The sequence below is a fragment of the Cnephaeus nilssonii genome, assembly GCF_951640355.1.
Source record: "Cnephaeus nilssonii genome assembly, chromosome: 5".
Taxonomy (NCBI): domain Eukaryota; kingdom Metazoa; phylum Chordata; class Mammalia; order Chiroptera; family Vespertilionidae; genus Cnephaeus; species Cnephaeus nilssonii.
In genome coordinates this window covers 78,685,913-78,706,366 of record NC_137076.1, presented here as the reverse complement: position 1 = coordinate 78,706,366, position 20,454 = coordinate 78,685,913, and the positions used below count along the sequence as shown (strand labels likewise).

Sequence of the window (20,454 nt, the reverse complement as noted above, 5' to 3'; positions counted from 1 at the left end):
AACTTAATTTTCTTCCTCCATCTTCATGTGGCCTTCTTACCCACTGTGTGTGTCTTGTCATAAGGATACCAGTCATTGGATATAGGATTCACCCCAAAACTAGGATGATTTCATTTTTGAGATAATTACGTATATAAAGATCCTATTTCCAAATAGTCACATTTGAGGTTCCAGGTAGACATGAGATTTTAGGGGGCACTATTCAATTCACTACAGATGTGGAAGGAATATTTACATGATTCAAGTTCTGTAAAGGGGAGTTGAGCAGGACTAAGTAATGTCAAAAACTATTTTGCAGTCTGAAGAAATATTTTGGGCCACTGGAGTCTGAATGCCCTCAATAGTGTGCTCTACATAAAGGTCTCAAGTGAATAATCATTGACTAGTAGGGCTTGCCACTAATGGCACTCATTAAATAACCTTTCAGCAAGCTAGGAATAAGTGACCTCCTAAAATGTATGTAAGATTTTGTGGCCAGTTTGAGTGATAAAATGTGAGATTCTATGGTACTTTAAATTGTATAGTGATTAAGAACAAGGACTTTAAGAGCCAGAATTTGAACCCAGTTCAAACTGTCTGGGTTCAAATTCTGCCTCTGACCCTTAACAGTTGGGATTACTGTGGATAAATTGGTAAATCTCTATGCAATGTCTCATTAAAATAAGGGTTAAAAGAATAATACCTGATTAATACATGTAAAGTGCATGAACTGTGTGGCAAACAGAAACTGCTCATTTAATATTAGCTGCTGCTGTTTTCATCGTCATTGTCAATGCTCTTCAGGAGAAAAACTCAATAGCTGAAAAATTTCTGCCTTTGTTTTTCTAGTAGTAAGGATCTTTGTACTGATGAATTCATAGATTCCTACCCAGTGTCACCTTAGGAAAGATGCTTTTCAGATTGTTTAGTTAGAGGCTGGGAGTAGTAGAGAACACAGGATGAGATAACTGGTTCCTGATTTCACTAAGGACACTAAATGAGTAGCCATTTTAGTGATTATATATAATTTGCTTCTGACAGACTCTTCCAATGAGTCTTCATTTATTGTACATCAAGCAAATCCCCTTTTTCTTTATGTCATGATGGTATCAACCTGAATTTTAAGTTCATTAAACATCTTGTCCCTGAAGTTAACTTCTTTAAAGGATCTTAAATATAATTGACCCTCTGTATCTGTGGGTCCCTCATTCATGCATTCAACCCAGATGTGGATGGAAAGTATTTAGGAGAAAAAAAGCTTTTTTGTTGCTGCCATGTACTACTATATATAGTTAGGCCTATCATGGTTGGTACTGAATATGTACAGGCTTTTTTCCTTGTCATTATTCCCTAAACAATCCTATATAATAAAAGGCCAGCGACCATAAGCGTAACGACCATGCGACCAGTCGCCATGAGGTACATTGACCACCTCTCGGTCCCTCCCCTCCGGCCCGCAGGCTGCGATCGCAGCTTGGCGAACGGGGAACCACGGCGAACCGAGGTGAGTGGCGGCAGGGCAGGACTGGCGAGTGGGCGGAATGGCTGACCTCTTGGTCTCTCCCCCCGGCCCGCAGGCTCTGGGGAACCGGAGCCATGCTGCGATCGGGAACCATGGCGAACTGGGGGGTGGCAGCGGGGTGGGACTGGGGACTGGCAAGTGGGCAGAAGATGGCCCTGATCACAGGCTAGGCTTAGGGACCCTACGTGTGCACGATTTCGTGCGCTGGGCTTCTAGTATAATATACTATATACATAGTATTTACATTATATTACGTATTATATGCTAGAGATGTATATAAGTATTAGGGACGATGTACATAGGTTAAATGCAAATACTGTATTATTAGCCTATATATTAAAAGCCTAATGTGAAGTTGTTTGACCGGGAGTTCGACCGATTGCTATGACATGCGCTGACCACCAGGGGGTGGCGTGGAACATGGTGGGCGTCGGCATGTGGCGCTGGCAGCGGGTGGCAGTGGAGGCGCTGCTGGCCCCAGTGGGCCCCTATGAGAGCGGGACTGCAGCAGGATGGTGGAGCAGGTGAGTGGGTGGTACCAGGCCAAGGCGGGTGCGAGTGGGGGCCCTACTGCCCCACTGATTGCCCTGCAGACAGTGACCAGTGGCAGGGGTGGGGGGCGGGGCCACCGCCTGGCTCCCAGGTGCTGAGGGAGCCGGGCAGGGGCCCCAGCCCTGACTGATTGCCCTGCAGAAGGTGACCAGTGGCCGGCAGGCCCTGATTGCTGATTGGGACCGGGCCCCAGGCTGGGACGGGGAACTGGGGGTGGGTGGCGGTGACCAACCTCCCGCGGAGCCTGGGCCGGGGTGGAGGGTGGGAGGGGCCTTGCTGGCTACCTGGGGGCGGGGGTGACAGGGCTGGAGGTGCAGTGAAAATGCGGGGTGTCGGCCGAGCTCGCTCTCACTTCCCCTGCTACCCTCCCCAGGAACGCCAGGGCTCATGCTCCAGGAAGCCCCACGCTCAGGTGCTGGGCACCCGTGAGGAGCCTGCCCCGCACCTACGTGGCCTCTTCCGGGTGACCCGGGCCGCAGTCACTGGGACCGCAGGGGCCGGTTGTGCTCCCCATGGGTTCGCACAGGAACCAGAGTCCGAGGCTGGCTGGGAGAGAGTGTGCTGCCCTCCGGCTTCTGTGCAGCACCACCGGGAGGCCCAGAGGCCCACGTTGCGCCCTGGCCTGCGGCATCTGGTAGCGCTCACCGCATCTCTGCGTGGGGACTCGGGCGCTGTGACTCAGGCAGAGGGGGGCGTGCGGGGTTCAGTGGCCCAGGTGCTGCCCAGGGCCCAGAGGTCAACTGGGACCTGCCCTTCCACGCCAGACACTCGCGCTTTGATCGCCAGCCAGGCCTAGGGTCCGCACCTGTGCACGAATTTCGTGTACCGGGCCTCTCGTTTTATATACGGAACTTGAGCATCTTCAGATTTCATATCTGAGGAGGAATAACAAATTCCTTGTAGGTATTGAGGGAGGGATGATTGTAACTTCGAAGTTGTTTTCTCAGAGGAATAGACTACATGTTTTAGCAGGCATTTCAGGGTGTTTTGGAAGTAATCATCTACTAAAGATTAGTTGTGAGCCCAGCTGGTGTTGCTCAGTGGTTGAGCGTCGACCTATGAACCATGAAGTCACGGTTTGATCCCCAGTTGGGGCATATGCCCGGGTTTCAGGCTTGATCCCCAGTGTGGGGTGTGTAGGAGGAGGCAGCCAGTTTATGATTCTTCTCCATTGATGTTTCTATCTTTCCTTCTCCTTTCCTTTCTGAAGTCAAAAAAAAATATATATATATATATAATAAAAGGGTAATATGCAAATTGACCCTAAAGGTGGAACGACCAGTCGCTATGATGTGCACTGACCACCAGAGGGCAGACGCTCAGTGCAGGAGCTGCCCCCTGGTGGTCAGTGTGCTCCCACAGGGGGAGCGCTGCTCAGCCACAAGAAGGCTGAGGGCTGTGACCACAGTGGTGGTGGCAGGAGCCTCTCCTGCCTCCTTGGCAGCGCTAAGGATGTCTGACTGCGGCTTAGGCCCACTCCCTGCAGGGAGTCAGACATCACCCAAGGGCTCCAGCACTGCCAGAGGGATATCTGACTGCCAGCTTAGGCTTGATCCCCAAGGGAGTGGGCCTAAGCTGGCAGGTGGACATTCCCCGAGTGGTCCCATATTGCAAGTGGGCACAGGCCGGGCTGAGGGACCCCCCCCTCCCCCAGTGCATGAATTTTCGTGCGCCTCTAGTATATATATAAAAAGATTTGTTGTGGGAATGTGGTTTTCCTTCCCCTCAAAACTGCACTGAATGATAATACTCTTCTGCTTTTCTGCTTACCTGAACCCTGAACTTTTCTTTTTTTTTTCTTTTTTTTTTCCTGAACGTTTCTTAAGCAGAATGCTTCAATGTAGTTTACTGAGCTTATTAAAAGATTTTAAAATAGATTACGAGGATTCACAGGTGATTAAACATTGCCAAACAGGTTTTTCCCTTCTTCCTCTCTCTCTCCAGCCTGTTTAATAGTCTTTTAATATTATTCAAAGAAGAGAATGGAAACTGATTCTCTATGTATTATTTTATATAAGGAAACCTAGGCTTAGGGACATGGAAGTTGTTCAGGCTCACATCTACAGAATGGTGGAGTTGATATTTGAGTGCATGCCCTTCTGGTTCTGTTAACTGCTCTTGACCAACATGTGCTATTACCTCTCCAAATCAGAAAGCTCAGATAACTAGTTCTTGCTAACAAAATGTTTGTTGTATACAAAGAAAAGAATAAAGTACAAAGTGAAGTTCCAAGCTTAAAATTATCTTTCATTCTTTGATCTGAAAATGTTTCCATGTTTTGTTCTAAGTATATATGGATGGAATGGAACTGGGTGGGGTGTCTATGCAAATGTGGGTCCATTGAGGAAAATGAATTATTTGAACAGCATAATCTCTGAAAATGTGTGCTGCCAAAGATTCTCCTGTGCAGTTCCTTTATTTATTTTTAGCAGAAAGGTTCTTACCCTGGTTAGTTATCATACTTTTAAACTTTGTTCAAGATTTTGCCTCTAAATAGGTCACAGATAGATTTTTTAGGCAGAAGAATGCCTTTCAGTATAGGAACCTTCCTAAACGAGCCTCACTGCTTATTCTAGTCTCTTCTCACAGTTAAAGATGTTGTAGGAAATTAAAAGAATTGTTTTTGTCTTCTAGATTAATTGCTGAAGTACTGATCGAGTTCTGCGTTTCTTCAATGAGGAACTACAGGCTGATCTTCTGCCATAATCTCAAACAGCCATAAATGACAAAAGAATGCTTGCTCAGTGAGGGTAGCTGGTGCAGAATTCGTTTTTTAAACTTAGGTGTTTAAGTACTCAAAGGTAAGTTTTTTCAAAATGGTAATTATCCAAAGAGATTTTGGAGTTTACCTATTATTACTGCTATTTGATTATTAATTTGAGGTTTTTGTAGTCATTAGCTGGTACCAGATATGTTGAAGAATGGATCTTATGTGTCTAAAACTGTTTAAATTTATGGCATTTTACTGTCCCTAAGTTAATGTCTACTGTTCTTATATGTTGGATGGATTCATTTCCTAGTCATGTTGTGACACTTTCTTGATCCAGTGGGTACATCTATAGGGTGTCCCCCAAAAAATGTATGTACACACTTTAAATAATTATAAAGGCAGTGTCTATTAAATGATATTTTATTTTCACAATTAAGCTATCAGCTGTTAAAGTGTGTATACATTTTGGAGGGACACACTGTATATAAGGACTTGATTTTGGTAAAAACTTCAGAATATCACTTGGCCGGTGTGGCTCAGTGTTTGAGCATCAACCTGTGAACCAGGAGGTCAAGGTTCCTGCCCAGATTGCAGGCTCAATCCCCAGTAGGGGGTGTGTAGGAGCAGTCGATCAATGATTCTCTGTCATCATTGATGTTTCTATCTCTTCTTTCCTCTCTGAAATAAATAAAAAATATATTTTAAAAAATTCAGAGTATTGAGCAGATTAAATTTTTTTGCTTTGTTATCATTCTCTTAGTGCAGAAGGAGTTGTTTCTCTGGGGAGATGAAAAAAGCCCAGTTTGTATCATTTTGTTCATTATTAACTTTTGAAGAAGTTTTTCTCTTTTTTTTTTTTCCTTTTTGTTGAACTTATTGGGGTGACACTAGTTAACCAAATTGTACAAGTTTCAGATGTACAGTTCACAACATATCATCTGTACACTGTATTGTGTGTTCACTACCCCAAGTCAGGTCTCCATCTATCACCATTTATCCCCCTTCTTTCTTTTAAAAATACTCCTTTCCCACATATGGTAATATGTTTCTTTTAGAAAATGAACTTTTCTTGGGATTGGTTTTTGATGCTTTAGATATTAGAAACATTTTTTTCCCACTGCCTCTTTACTGATCACAATTACAAAGTTAAGACTAATAATAACTTAGTTCTTCTGTGCTGTGCAGATTTTTTGAGTAATTATGAAACAGGATTTATAATATTCTCATTGAAGGTTGATGTCTAGAACTGAAAAATTTCCTTTGTTTATAAAGACATATTATGGCTGCTCTGTCATGTAGAAATAAGAACTGGTTAATCTTGTTTTTATTAGCCCATTATTTATAAAAGTGATTTTTGTAAAAGAATCACTTGTAAAAGTGATTCTCTTATATTTGGGCGCTTATGAATGGAGGGATTACATGAATTTCATATAACAGAGTCCAGACATGATTGGGTTTGGCTTCTTACCTGTGTCATTAATAAGCTTGGTCAGTATAGGTCGTCTTTGAGCCAGATTTGCCCTTTAATTCTTCTTTAGGACATTAATGTCCTTTGCTAAGTTTAATGATCAACTTTGCCATTGTTTGATAAATGTGCAAGTGCTAGTATTTAGACCTAACCCTGGATAGTAGAGAAAATGCTTAGGTGATTATATTGAACTTTATTTGTAGAACATACTAGCGTGGGCCTGATAACTGAAACATATTTAATAGATGAGAACACACTGAAGTGTAAAGCCTTTTTCTTCAATGTATTTAGTCATATTGCCACCTGTTAATCATTATAGTCTTTTTTGTTGTTTTTCATTTGGCAGAAAAGACAGCTTTGATTTCTGGCTGCAAAAAAGATATGAGGAAGAGCTCCTCCCCTTCCTTGAGTAACTGCAACTCCGTTCTTGCTAACAAAATATTTGGAATTCCACTTGATGAGCTGCAGCAGGGAGGACATCCAGACAATGAGGTTCCATTCATAGTCCGCCACGTTGTGGACTATATTGAGGAACATGGTATACATTTCCTTCCTTTGAGGGCTAGCCTTTGTTTTAATAAACACAACTTAACCCTTTTTGATCTTGGATTTTTTTTTTTTTAGCATGGAAAGTCCAAAATATAATGAGGAAAAACAATAGAAATTCTTTTTTATATTTTAGTGTGTTTTATACTCAGAAATGCCCAATGTAGAGCATTTTAGTGTGTGGGAAATATTAGGAATATTTTTAATGGATAACAGGGTGGGGTAGCCCAACTGGTGTGGCTCAGTGGTTGAGCTTTGACCTATGAATCAGGAGATTAGGGCACATGCCTGGGTTGGGAGCTTGATCCCCACTAGGGAGCGTGTAGGACACAGTCGATCAATGATTCTCTTTCATCATTGATGTTTCTATCTCTCCCTCTCCCTTCCTCTCTGAAGTCAATAAAAATATATTAAGAAAATAGGGGGTGGGATAAAGTAGAATATCCCTCAGGACAGACAGAGTTAGTATGTTTCTAGGTGTATAATTTGAAGGTGTTTAGCCCAGTCAGGGGAGCTAAGAGAATGGCTTTCCAAAAGTCTGAATATTTTCAGTTGATTGGAGAATATATGATCAAGTAATTGAAGTTGAAGCTTATTTAATTTTGCCTTGAACTAATGTAGGAGGTCTGGAGCAACAAGGACTTTTTCAAGTCAATGGAAATGCTGAGACAGTGGAGTGGCTTCGGCAGAGATACGACAGTGGAGAAGAAGTGGATTTGGTTAAGGAAGCAGATGTTCCCTCAGCTATTAGTCTTCTTAGGTTTTTCCTTCAAGAACTTCCTGAACCTGTTATCCCTGGCAGTTTGCATATTCACTTGATGCAGCTTTCTCAAGGTAACAAAATTTGATTCTTATCAATCAGTCATTTAATATTAATTTCAAAGTCCTTACCTTTAGAAATCTTGATGTGTAAGCAGTAATTATAGTAGTTCTGAGATTCATTTCTTATGTGCCCATTTGGGGACATAGGCTTTTTGGTCTAGTCAAGAAAGGCAACTTATCAGATTCCTGTGGTACATTTTCTTTTTATAATTGGTCTAAGATATTGGTTTAAGAGGAGGAAAAGCAGGAGATAAGAACAAGGAGTAAGAGGATAGGGAAAGAAGAAAGAAAAAATATATTTAAGGTGATATGTGTAGCAGAGTGTCCGATAATAGCCAGTGTTGTTGCTTAGTGGTGATGTGATTACAGGATATTTATTCCTGGTTTGATAGAACTTTCTAGCAAAAATCAGAAGACAACTTTGATTCTAGGTTTAAAATATGCCTGAAAGGAAGAAAATATCAAATTGTACATCAGGCTCCAAGCCAAATAAATAAATAAAAAATTTGTGCTTGTTGGGTGAGTTTTTTGGTGGTGACTAAAAGTAGGGCCCAGCTGGAATGGAATAGGGACAAGAAAATGATAGGCAGAAAGGTAAAAGAACCAAGAAGTGAGGAAATGCTTGTGTTCCTATAGACAAGTGGTATTCATGTGTACATAATAAGTGATATGTTTGATTATACAGGAAACTTTATAAAGATGGCATATAGTATTATATATTTCTTGAATATTTAAATTATTTTTTTTCTGACTTTTCTCTTTGTGTAATGGAATCTCTTTATTTCTTTGAATTGGAGCTTCTACAGAAATTCTGTGATGTTAAGAAATTATAGCCGTAGCTGGTTTGACTCAGTGGATAGAGCGTCGGCCTGTGGACCAAAGGGTCCCTGGTTTGATTCTAGTCAAGGGCATGTACCTTGGTTGCAGGCTCCTCCCTGGCTCCGGCCTTGGTCGGGGTGCGTACAGGAGGCAACCAGTCGATGTGTTTCTTTCACATCGATGTTTCTGTCTTTCCCTCTCTTCCACTCGCCCTAAAAATCAATGGAAAAACATCCTCGGGTGAGGATTAACAAAACAAAAGAAATTATAAATACTAGATGAGTGGATAAAAAAGCTGTGGTACATTTACACAATGGAATACTATTCTGCTGTAAAAAGGAAGAAAATATTACCCTTTGTGATGGATGGACCTGGAGAACATTATGCTAAGTGAAATAAGCCAGTCAGAGAAAGACAAATACCATATGATTTCACTCATGTGGAATTTAATGAACAAACTGAACTACCAAGCAAAATAGAGACAGACTCAGATAGCTTGTGTGTGGGGAGGGCTGGGCGGATGGAGGGATTGAGCAAAAAAGAAAAAAAGAGAGAACTCATGGACACAGATGATAATGTGATTTCAGGGGATGGATAGAGGTGGTAGAGGGCATAGAGGCAATAAAAGGTGATGGGAAATAAAATTTTAAAAAAGAAATTACAAATACTTTCTCAATGCAGGACATTTTATAATAAGCTTGTGTGCATCCTTAAGCAGTATGTAGTCAGGAAAGGAGGATTTTCTTTTGGGATAGCTCTCCATTTTATTCCTTAAATTTTTAGCACTTATGAGACTAAATTACTGGATGCCTCTGATTTATGTATAAAGTTCATTACAATTATATTTTATGGCCCTCTTACGTATGTTTTCTTCCTTATAGCTAGATTATGGGGCTTACTTTGAACTTGCTATATTCAGGAATGGTTAGCTGATTAAATTTTGTTCTTTTATTGTGCCACCTGGATCAAGAAACATGTTTCAAAATGAAGTGTCATCGATAATGTCACCTTTTTTTCAAAGTGTAACTTAATTTTTCCCCTAGAAAATATTTACCTTTAAAAATTTTTTAATTTCAGAATTGATTTCCTCACTTTTTTGTAGGTTCCCCCCCCCATGTTTACATTAAGTTACCTAATGATCATTTTGCATCCATTAAATATGGTGAAACTGATGTGTTAAGAATTTTCTGAGCTCTTTTTATGACTTCAGAACCATTTTTGCTTTATAGTGATAGGGTTTTATGTTCCCTGTTTTAGCTGAATTGTAGACAAGTCTTTAAAGTTTCAAGAATCAGATAATATTCACTCTGGAATGAAAATTTATAAAAGAATAATTGGAATGAAATTTAATGGTGTAGAGGGCCCCCTGGGAAGGCACATGGGCATTCTTTAATTATTGTCTGCTGAACCCAAGGCTACAGGCAAAGCCACTTCTTGGATACACATCTTACCAAAAAGGCAGATGTGTTATCATCACTGACTCTTATCTTTGCCCAGGTGTGGGGGAGTGGACTTTGATATGTAAATCCAGTCTAGCACCGGGAATGAGGGAATGAATAGGACCTGGGCCCACCCAAGCTCCTTTTAGCTTAAGTTTTGGTGAAACCCTCTGGTATTTGGGATATAAATAAACATGCTGTATTGGCTCTGGGTCACTGTCTGTCCCTCAGAAGAGGACAGCAGTCCACCTGGTTCCCAGCTTTTCCCTTCCATTTTGTGTCTTGTCTCTTTCATATTTCCTCATTCCCCAGCCCCTCTACTCGAAGAACTGGATCATCTCTCTTTCCGTGCTGGACGCGGAAAAGAGAGACCCCATCATAAATGGTAATACAGTCATTGACTCATTGAGACTATCAGAAGCTGTTTGTCACTAGGATTGTCATTTTACTTGGTATTCATTTAAAGTATGACAGTAACATCTATAATAATCAAAGCATACTATGCTAATCAACCGAACGACCGAACAGCAGAACGACCGTCTGGATGATCTTCCGGATGACCACACTATGACATGCCCTGGCGCCAGGCCAGCCAAGGCGGGTGTGATGCGATTCGTTGGGGGGCCCCACCATTGCCCCACGATCATCCCGCAGAGGGAGGCCCAGGCCACCTGGCTGGCAGCACTGTGGCAGGTGGGCGGGGCCTCCCTCTGCGGGCTATCGATCTGGGGCCCCTGCGATCGATCACCCCACAGAAGGAGGCCTAGGCCACCAGCCAGTGACACTGTGGTGGGTGTGCGGGGCTGGCTAGCAATCGCCCTGCAGAGGGAGGCACAGGCTGGCCAAGCGATTGCAGCCCATGCCTGTCGCCCGCAGAGGGAGGTGACCCGTGGCAGCGGAGGGGGGCAGTGCCACACAGATGGCAAGCAGTGGCCGCAGCAGGGGTGGGGCCAGCTGCCGGCAGCCAGGGGAAGGAAAGTCCCAATAGGCCCTGATCGCTGGCCAGGCCTAGGTACCCTACCTGAGGGGTCTCGGATTGTGAGAGGGTGCAGGCCGGGCTGAGGGACACCCCCGCCTGCACCGGGATGTACTATGTTATCTATCATTCATGGAATTACAATATACTTCTAATTTTGAAGGAATTTAAGGTGTGCAAAAAAACTTGTGGCCAATAAGTCTTTCAGTGTTACAGTATGAGAAATCTGCCATTCCCCTCCATTCCCTACTTACATAACCATTAGCATGTGTGTATATGCATACACATACAACCACATACACTTCCATTTCTTTAGTAGCTATGCAGATGGGTATGGCAGTACTTGAGGTGATACTGGCATTTCTGTTGTAATAAAATCTATTTTACTTTGTTTATCTTTTGACCATTTAAAAAATATATATATTTTTTTATCAGAGAGGAAAGGAGAAGGGGGAGAGAGAGAAACATCAATGATAAGCGAGAATCATTGATTGGCTGCTTCCTGCATGCCCCACACTGGGGATAAAGCCTACAACCCAGGCATGTGCCCTGACCGGGAATTGAACCAAGCCCTCCTGATTCATAGGTTGATGCTCAACCACTGAGCCATGCTGGCCAGGGCATTCTTCTTCTTTTCTTTTTTTTTTAATATATTGATTTCTTACAGAGAGGAAGGGAGAGGGGTAGAGAGTTAGAAATATCAATGAGAGAGAAACATCGATCAGTTGTCTTCTGCACATCCCCTACTGGGGATGTGCACGCAACCATGGTACATGACCTTGACCGGAATCGAACCCGGGACCCTTCAATTCGCAGGCTGACACTCTATCCACTGAGCCAAACCAGCAGGGTGCCAGGGCATTCTTTTTTTTTTCCCAGGGCATTCTTTAAAAAAAAAAAAGTGTATGTACATATATATGTATATATGGGTGTATATGTGTATATATATGTATATCATGTGTATATGGCAGCCTCTACTCTAGCGCCCCTTTCTCCCAAGTTATGACAACCACTCTATTGATTTTTGATTTTCAAATTTTGTCAGCCACAGGTTTAGACCGTGACAGTTTGTCCAACTACTTATAGGTTATGTTTTGATAGAAAATACAGTTCCCAGTTTTGTGAATGATGCCTGATAGAATTGTTAATCGAGGGATACTTCTTTGATATATACCAGGGATGGGAAATGTTCGGGCCGTGAAATCATTTGGTCTGGCTCTGCCAAGGCACTAGGAGTGAGTTAATTAAATGTTTGACCAAATATAGCAGGCTAATTTTTAAGTTGATAATTTTGTATAGCCCGAGAATGATGTTATAAATATTCAAATGGCCCTTGGCCTAAAAAAGGTTCCCCACCCTGATATATGTGTAGGAAGTAGACTCAAAAGGAAATAAATTTAAGCAGGTGCATAATTTGTGTGTGTGTGTAGATATAGATAAAAAAAATGCTTCTCTGCCTTATTTGAAAACTTTAAAGAAGCCTGACAGGTATAAATATTGGTGTGTAGTAAAAATGTACACAGACAAAAGAAGAGCAACATGATTGTTATTTCAATACTGTGTAAAAACAGTATTGCCTACATTCTTGCCACCCAATCAAATGTTTTAGTAGTTGAGCATCTTTTTTTCTGTGATTGTGTAATTATTACGTTTATTCAACTAATATTTATTGAACACCTGCTATATGCTAGGCACTGTTATAGATTCTGGGAATGCAGCAGTGAACAAAACAGAATAAAAATGTCTGTTATCAGAGAGCTAAAATTCTAAAGGTCATGAAGGGAGAGAGAGGAAAATAGATGGTAAACCAAATAAATATATGGGTATATTAGATGACAAGTGTTACAAAAGTAGAGAGGATGTTAGGTAGAATTTGTCAGTGTTGCTATAACCATCATATTGATAGTATTACTTGAATGTATTTTTTGAATTGATAAACGTGATTTTCTAAATAATCCTTTTCTGCTAAATGCTTAGGTTAAAATTTTCCACCAGTAAGGCCTGGTTGTTTAAAAAACATTAATCCAGGGACTGTTCCATCCAATTATAAAATCAAAGTACCTGTGTGTTTGAATGGGGACAGTGATAATATTACAAATTATAGAATTGTTATTGGTTACATTTTAAATTTTAAGTAAAACTTATGTGACTATATAGCCCTTTCTGATAAACTTCTTAGACATGTGTTATTTTTCACAGATGGTCAATATCATGATCATAACCCATTAAGAGTTTTTGAACCAAGAATTTTAAAATTAATTTTAACCTGAAGAAAAATATTTTTAAAAATTGGGTTTATTTTTACTTTAAAAAATATGTATTTTTATTGATTTCATAGAGTAAGGGAGAGGGAGAGAGAGACAGAAACATTAATGATGAGAGAGAACCATTGATCAGTTGCTTCTTGCACGCCCCACATCAGGCAATAAGCCTGCAACCCTATATGTTTGACATGATAAAAACGGCCTACTTCTGTTAGTTGAAAATTCACTTGCATAACAGAAACCAACACCAGCTTAGAGGAGAAAAACACATGAGAAATGGAATTCCTTTTTATTTAGTTCTATCAGTGTTGCCAAAGTAGTTAATTGTTCATTTTGGGATGTCAAGGGAGAAGAAAGTCACTCCTTTGTTTTCCCATTCGTTCAAGTCGAAAAGTATGACATTATTATCAGGTTAGATTGCTTCCCTCTTTTTATAAAATAAAAATATTTTTATTGATTTCAGAAAGAAAAGGAGAGGGAGAGAGAGAGAGCTAGATAATCATTGATTGGCTGCCTCCTATGTGCATCATGCCTGCAATCTGGGCGTGTGCCCTTGACCGAAATCGAACCTGGAACCCTTCATTCCGCAGGCTGACATTCTATCCACTGAGCCAAACCAGCTAGGGTTAAATTGCTTCTCTTTGCTCACTAGTACTTGACTAGTATTCACTAGTACTTGACTGGTATTGGCCAGTGTATTTTGACTTATAGTTGACACTAGTTTGGAAATACAGGTACAGTCATGCAAGAGACAATATGATGAGAATTAAAAAAAAAAAATTAGAGAATTGGGGCCAGTGAGTAATAGATGAGGAAAACATCCTCCAGCAGTTGAGGAGTTGAGTTCCTTCTCCACTCCTCTTTTCCACTTAATAAGTGAAATGCAAACCCTGAGGGCATTTGGCCTCTAATAGAGGAAGTGAAGAGGTTTTGAATTGTTAACAGAAAAAAGGTGATGTGGGTGGAGTAATGTGAACCTGGCACAATGTTTGAGCTTTGCTTTTGCTTCATTAAAAACACCTGTCATTATGTTTTATAGATTATAATAACGAAGATGAATTTGGAAGAAAGTTGAGGTTCCTCTTGCAACAGCTTCCATCTGTTAATTACAGTTTGTTAAAGTTTCTGTGTAGATTTTTAGCCAACGTAGCATCACATCATGAAGAAATTTGGTCTGCAAACTCTTTGGCTGCTGTCTTTGGTCCAGATGTCTTCCAGTAAGTTTTTTCATCATTTTTGTTTAATTAAAAAAAAACCTGAGTTTGTGGAATAGAATCATTATGCTGTCTCCCAAGGATCATAGGTTGCTTGATGAACCATTATTTTTTATACTAGTTCTGGTTAATCTTCCTAGCATTCTTTGAACAGGGTACAAATTAGGTAGGCTTTACAGATGGGAAAACTGAGGCACAGAATGATGACATTGCTCAAGATTATAAAATGATTCATTGGTTGTCTTCTGACTTTACCTGTGATTGATTTAAGAACTCTCAATTCAATTTGGACTTTTATTCTTAGCATTTACACAGATGTGGAAGATCTGAAAGAGCAAGAAATAATGAGCAGGATAATGGCTGGACTTCTGGAAAATTACTATGAGTTTTTTGAAAATGAAGAGGAAGACTTTTCATCTAATGATTTGAGTTCAATTACTGAACAGGTAAGAATATTTTAAATATTCTACTTGGAGGAAGAATTTTTAAAAAAATAATTGCTCTCAAAGGCTTGGTACAAACTTTGATGGAATTTTTAAATTTTTTTTATTTTATTGATTTTTTTACAGAGAGGAAGGGAGAGGGATAGAGAGTTAGAAACATCAATGAAAGAGAAACATTGGTCAGCTGCCTCCTACACACTCCCTACTGGGTATGTGCCCACAACCAAGGTACATGCCCTTGACTGGAATCGAACATGGGACCCTTGAGTCCACAGGCCGACGCTCTATCCACTGAGCCAATCCGGTTAGGGCTGGTGGAATTTTTAAGGACTAAATTGGAAGACATGCTCTTGGTTATTATATGGAATCATCTACATCCAAGTAATAGCTGAATGTGATATTTTTTTTCTGAACAACTTGTTCTCAATTTGGGTAATACGGGAAAGGCATTGAAACTAGAATATATGGTAGAGATTTTGTATGTTTATTTTTTCTTTGTGTTTTTTCTTCTGTTAACTTAAGCTTTGTGTATTTTGTAAGAATAGTGTGTGTGTGTGTGTGTGTGTGTGTGTGTGTGTGTGTGTGTGTGTGTGTGTGTTTGTCTTTGCAAAGAAACTGCTAGCATAGCGGAATGTAGGCAGAGGGTGAGAATTAGAAGGTAGAGAGAGATTCAATACAAAGTTCATGCAAACTCTTAAGCAAATAAAGTTTTTCTTGGTTAAAGTAGCAACTCAGTATAGCAGTGCAATCATTGTCATTAATGAGAAGCATTAGAGTAAGTTTAGGTTGCAGGTAATTTTTTTACTCTTGTTTGTAACTTGAACATTAAAATCTGTTTCTCAAGCTACCTTATATTTTGTGGTTACTACTATGCCTTGGTTGAGATTGTACAAATATCTTTCTCCTTTATGAAATGAGAATATTGATGCTGAGTAATTGTAATTTATTTTAAAGTCACATTAATCCAGACTTAGATTTAGAATTTATTATTTAATTCTATGTGGAAATTTTTCTTTTGTATTTCAGTGAAATTATTTGTCAAGCAAGCCTTTATTAAGTTATTTGGGTGTGGGTTGGGGCTGCTATATATATTTTTTTAATGAATAATTGTCCACTTGGTTAAAAAATGAAGTAAAATATACAGTAAAATATATTTCTCTAACCCATACTCACTCCCTTCCCTCATTTTTTAAAATGTATTTTCCCGGAGTTTTTTCATGCAAATATAAGTAAATATTTTTTTTTGCAGTTTTTTTTAACAGGAAGTAGCATACCATACACACTATTCTGCACCTTGTTGGTTTTTTGTTTTTTTTGAACCAGATAACAGTATACCTTGGAGATCTTTTCTATTGGAATATAGAGAACATATTCTTTGTTTTTTTTTTTAAATATCTGTGTACTTTCCTATTGTATGACTATATAAGATATTATATTTGACTTATAGTGCCAGTGCCCACTTAAAAGGTGACTGTACATCCCATTTTTCTCAGAATAGTCCTGGTTTATATCTGCTTTCTGGTGTAATTATTAGTAGCTTCTCTTTTCACTTTCAAATGTATTCAAGTTTATTTCATTTTATTATTTTTATTTTTATTAATGTATCCAGGATTAGATGATAAATTATATGGTCACACTTTTTTATTACTAGAGGCCTGGTGCACGAAAATTATGCACTGGGGGGGGTGGGGAAGGAGGGGGGTCCCTCAGCTCGGCCTGTGCCCTCTCGCAGTCCGGGAGCCCTCGGACATCCTTAGCACTGCTGCAGAGGTGGGAGAGGCTCCTGCCACCACCACTGCGCTCACCAGCCACGAGCCCAGCTTCTGGCTGAGCAGCGCCCCCCCGCCCGCCCTCCCACCCCCCGTAGGAGCGCACTGACCACCAGGGGGCAGCTTCTGCATTGAACGTCTGCCCCCTGGTGGTCAGTGCATGCCATAGCAACTGGTCGTTCTGCCCTTTGGTCGATTTGTATGTTAGCTTTTTATTATATAGGATCATTTTTTTTTTTTAAATCCTTATTGTTGAAAGTATTACATATGTCCCCCTGTTTCCCCCATTGACCCCCTCCAGCCAGCCCCTGGCCCCCGCCCCAGTTCTTCACTACCCTATTGTCTGTGTCCATGGGTTATGTATCTATGCATACAAGGTCTTTGGTTGATAACCTCCCACCCCTGATGGACATTTGGGTTGTTTTATTTACTCTTAGATTATAAAACAACATCTATTTAAAAAAACATTTTTATTGATTTCAGAGAGGAAGGGAGAGGGAGAGAGAAATAGAAACATCAATGATGAGAGAGAATCATTGATCAGCTGCCTCCTGTATATCCCTTACTGGGGATCAAGCCCACAACTTGGGCATTGCCCTTGATTGGAATCGAACCTGGGACCCTTCGATCTGCAAGCTGACACTCTATCCACTCAGCCACTAGCTAGGGCAAGCAGCATCTCTTGAAAGGTAGTTTATCATACAGATTTTTATTAATTTTTATAGGTCTTGGCTCTGATTATATGAATTAAGAGGTTTGTTTTGTTTTGTTTTTATTTAACTTTTAAATTTTATTTTATTGTTAACAGTAACAGTATTACAGATGTCTCCCATTTTCTTGTGAATTAGGAATTTTATTTTCTGGGTAGCCCAGCTTTTGTTTAAAAGAGTTCCTATACTTTTGTGAGCTTTTATGGATAAGTTTTTTTAATATTTGGGGTTCATATTTTCCTTAGTTTTTCATGTTTTCTTCATGTAAGTATTTTTTTTAAAGAACCAAGACTCTTTAAAATGTTTAAAAAAATTATTATTATTCTTTGTTAAAACTCACCCAAGAATGTTTTTCCCATTGATTTTCAGAGAGAGTAAAAGGGAGGTAAGGACGGGGAGAGAGAGAGACAGACATATCAATTGGTTGCCCCTCTCACATGCCCCGACCAAGACAGGGATCAAATCTGCAACCCAGGTAGTGGAACCTGTGACCCTTCAGTGCATGGCCTATGCTCTAACTGTTGAGCAACACCAGCCAGGGTGAATATTTTTATTGAATGTTAGAGAGAGAGGAAGGGAGAGAGTCTTAAACATCGATGTGATGTGATGGCTGGATAGTTCAGTTAATTAGAATGTGGTCCCCATATGTCAAGGTTGCGGGTTTGATCCCCAATTAGGGATATATGAGAATGAATGAATGAATGCATAAATATGTGGAACAAATTGATGTTTCTCTCTCCCTCTCTCTCAAATCAATCAATCAATAAAAAACTGATGATGCCAATTTGACCTAATGTTTATCTTGACTATGAAGTCTTCAGGGTATCCTTGATTATGCTTTATATTATGGTACTAGAGGCCTGGTGCATGAATTCGTACACAGGTGGGGTCCCTTGGCCTGGCCGGCAATTGAGGCCTATCAGGGAGCCTCCCGGGGGGCGGGGGAGGGGTCGCGGGAGGTTGGCTGTGGGAGTGCACTGACCACCAGAGGGCAGCTCCTGCGTTGAGCATCTGCTCCCTGGTGGTCAGTGCACGTCATAGCAACTGGTTGATTGGTCATTCTGGTTGTTCGGTCGTAATGGTTGCTTAGGCTTTTATATATATAGATTAGAGACCCAGTGCACGAAATTCATGCATTCAGGGTGGGGGGTCCCTCAGCCCAGATTGTGAGACAGCGTAGGCCAGGTCAAGGGACCCCACCGGTGCATGATTGGGGTTGGGGAGAGACGTGTGAGGTTGGCCAGCCGGGGAGGGACTGCGGGAGGGCTCCAGGGCGTGTCCGGCCTATCTCGCTCAGTCCCGGTTGGCTGGACCCCAGCAGCAAGCTAACCTTCCAGTCAGAGTGTCTGCCCCCTGGTGGTCAGTGCATGTCATAGCGAGTGGTTGAGCAGCCTTAGCATATCATTAGCATATTACACTTTGATTGGTTGAATGGCCGACCGGACACTTAGCATATTAGGCTTTTATTATATAGGGTAGTTTTCTGATATTTCTTTTCTGCAGTTTCCTAATATATACTGAAATATATCTATCTCACATGTATTGCATTAGTATTTTTGTATTTTTAAAATATATTTGTTGATTAAAAAAGTTTTAAAATACATTTTTATTGATTTCAGAGAGGAAGGGAGAGAGGAAAGAGATAGTAACATCAGTGGTGAGAGAGAATAATTGATTGGCTGCCTCCTGCATGCCCCCTACTGGGGATTGAGCCTGCAACCTGGGCATGTGCCCTTGGTCAAAATCGAACCCAGGTCCTCTCAGTCCCCAGCCAACTCTCTATCCACTGAGCCAAACCAGCTAGGGTGATTTTTTTCTTTCTTTTTTAGAGAGAGGTGGGTGTGGGGGACAGAGAGAGAGAGAGAGAGGAAGAGAGAGAGAGAGAGAGAGAGAGAAAGAAAGAAACTAACTTTGATATGAGAGCGAAACATGGATCAGCTGCCTTCTGCATGCCCCCTACTGGGATTGCATCTGTAACCCTGGGCTTGTGCCCTGACAGGGAATTGAACCAGCTATCTTTGGTGCATGGGACGATGCCCAACCTACTGGGCAACACTGACCAGGGCAGTATTTTTGTAAGCACTAGAAAAAGGTACATAAAATATCTTGTTCCTTATATTATTTAAAATTGTGGTTAATTAACATCAGGAGATAATGTTGAATTCTGCAGATTTGCCTGTGGCTAGAAAAGAGGATGTTAGCCCCTGGCCAGATGCCTCAGTTGGTTGGAGCATTGTTCCATACACCAAAATGTTGTGGGTTTGACTCCCAGTCAGGCCACATTCCTAGGTTGCAGGTTTGATCCCTGGTTGCGGTGTGTATAAGAGGCAACTGATCGATGTTTCTCTCTCACATAGATGTTTCTCTTTCTCTCTAAAATCAATAAACATATTCTTGGGTGAGGATAAAAAAAGAGGTTGTTAGTGTATTGAACAGATTGCTCAATAAACAGAATAGTGATGTAAGTCCTGAGAGACAGTACTATGTGTATATTTAATTATCTGGGTTTGTATTGCTAATTACCAGAAAATATTTTCTTACCTATTTTTATTATATTTCTGACTTATATGTGGATTGCAAGTAATAGAAGAACTGATTTTTGAAAGTTTATTTTCTTTAAAGCAGATTTGATAATTTCAGTTTGACTTGTGAGGTTGTATTGATAAGGTATTGAGTGAAAGTAAAATCTACCAAAACTCAGCCCAGTTTGGTTGTATTTTTAAGTTGGTCTAACTTAAGTGCTGTTAATTTCTTATCCACCTATTTAAAAACTAGAGGCCCGGTGCACGAAATTCATGCATGGGTGTGTGTCCCTCAGCCCAGCCTGCACCCTCTCCAATCAGGGACCCCTCGAGGGAAGTTGAACATCCTTCTCACAATCCAGGACTGCTGGCTCCCAACTGCTCGCTTGTCTGCCTTCCTGATTGCCCCTAACCGCTTCTGCCTGCCAGCCTGATCACCCCCTAACCACTCCTCTGCCAGCCTGATTGATGCCTAACTGCTCCCCTGCCAACCTGATTGCCCCTAACTGTCCTCCCCTGCTGGTCTGGTCCACCCCCCAAACTGCCCTCCCCTGCAGGCCTGGTCACCCCTAACTGCCCTCCCCTGCAGGCCTGGTCCCCCCCAACTGCTCTCCCCTGCAGGCCTGAGTCCCCCCCCCCCCCCCAACTGCCCTTCCCTGCAGGCCCAGTCACCCCCAACTTCCCTTCCCTACAGGCCTG

General features: G+C 41.2%; 1 protein-coding gene across 8 annotated transcripts in view; it reads left to right on the top strand.

Annotated features, from left to right (window-relative positions):
- FAM13B (family with sequence similarity 13 member B) overlaps nt 1-20,454 on the top strand; it is a 67,733-nt gene that overhangs the window by 11,560 nt on the left and 35,719 nt on the right. For 6 of the 8 annotated variants that reach the window (XM_079771227.1, XM_079771224.1, XM_079771225.1 and 3 more), the window contains exons 2-6: nt 4,688-4,854; nt 6,578-6,769; nt 7,399-7,611; nt 14,137-14,314; nt 14,616-14,757. In XM_079771227.1, the coding sequence (XP_079627353.1) occupies nt 6,613-6,769; nt 7,399-7,611; nt 14,137-14,314; nt 14,616-14,757 (690 nt within the window). In that variant the 5' untranslated portion in view covers nt 4,688-4,854; nt 6,578-6,612. The remainder of the gene's footprint in view (nt 1-4,687; nt 4,855-6,577; nt 6,770-7,398; nt 7,612-14,136; nt 14,315-14,615; nt 14,758-20,454) is intronic. The other 2 variants (XM_079771229.1, XM_079771231.1) reach the window with 2 other exon arrangements.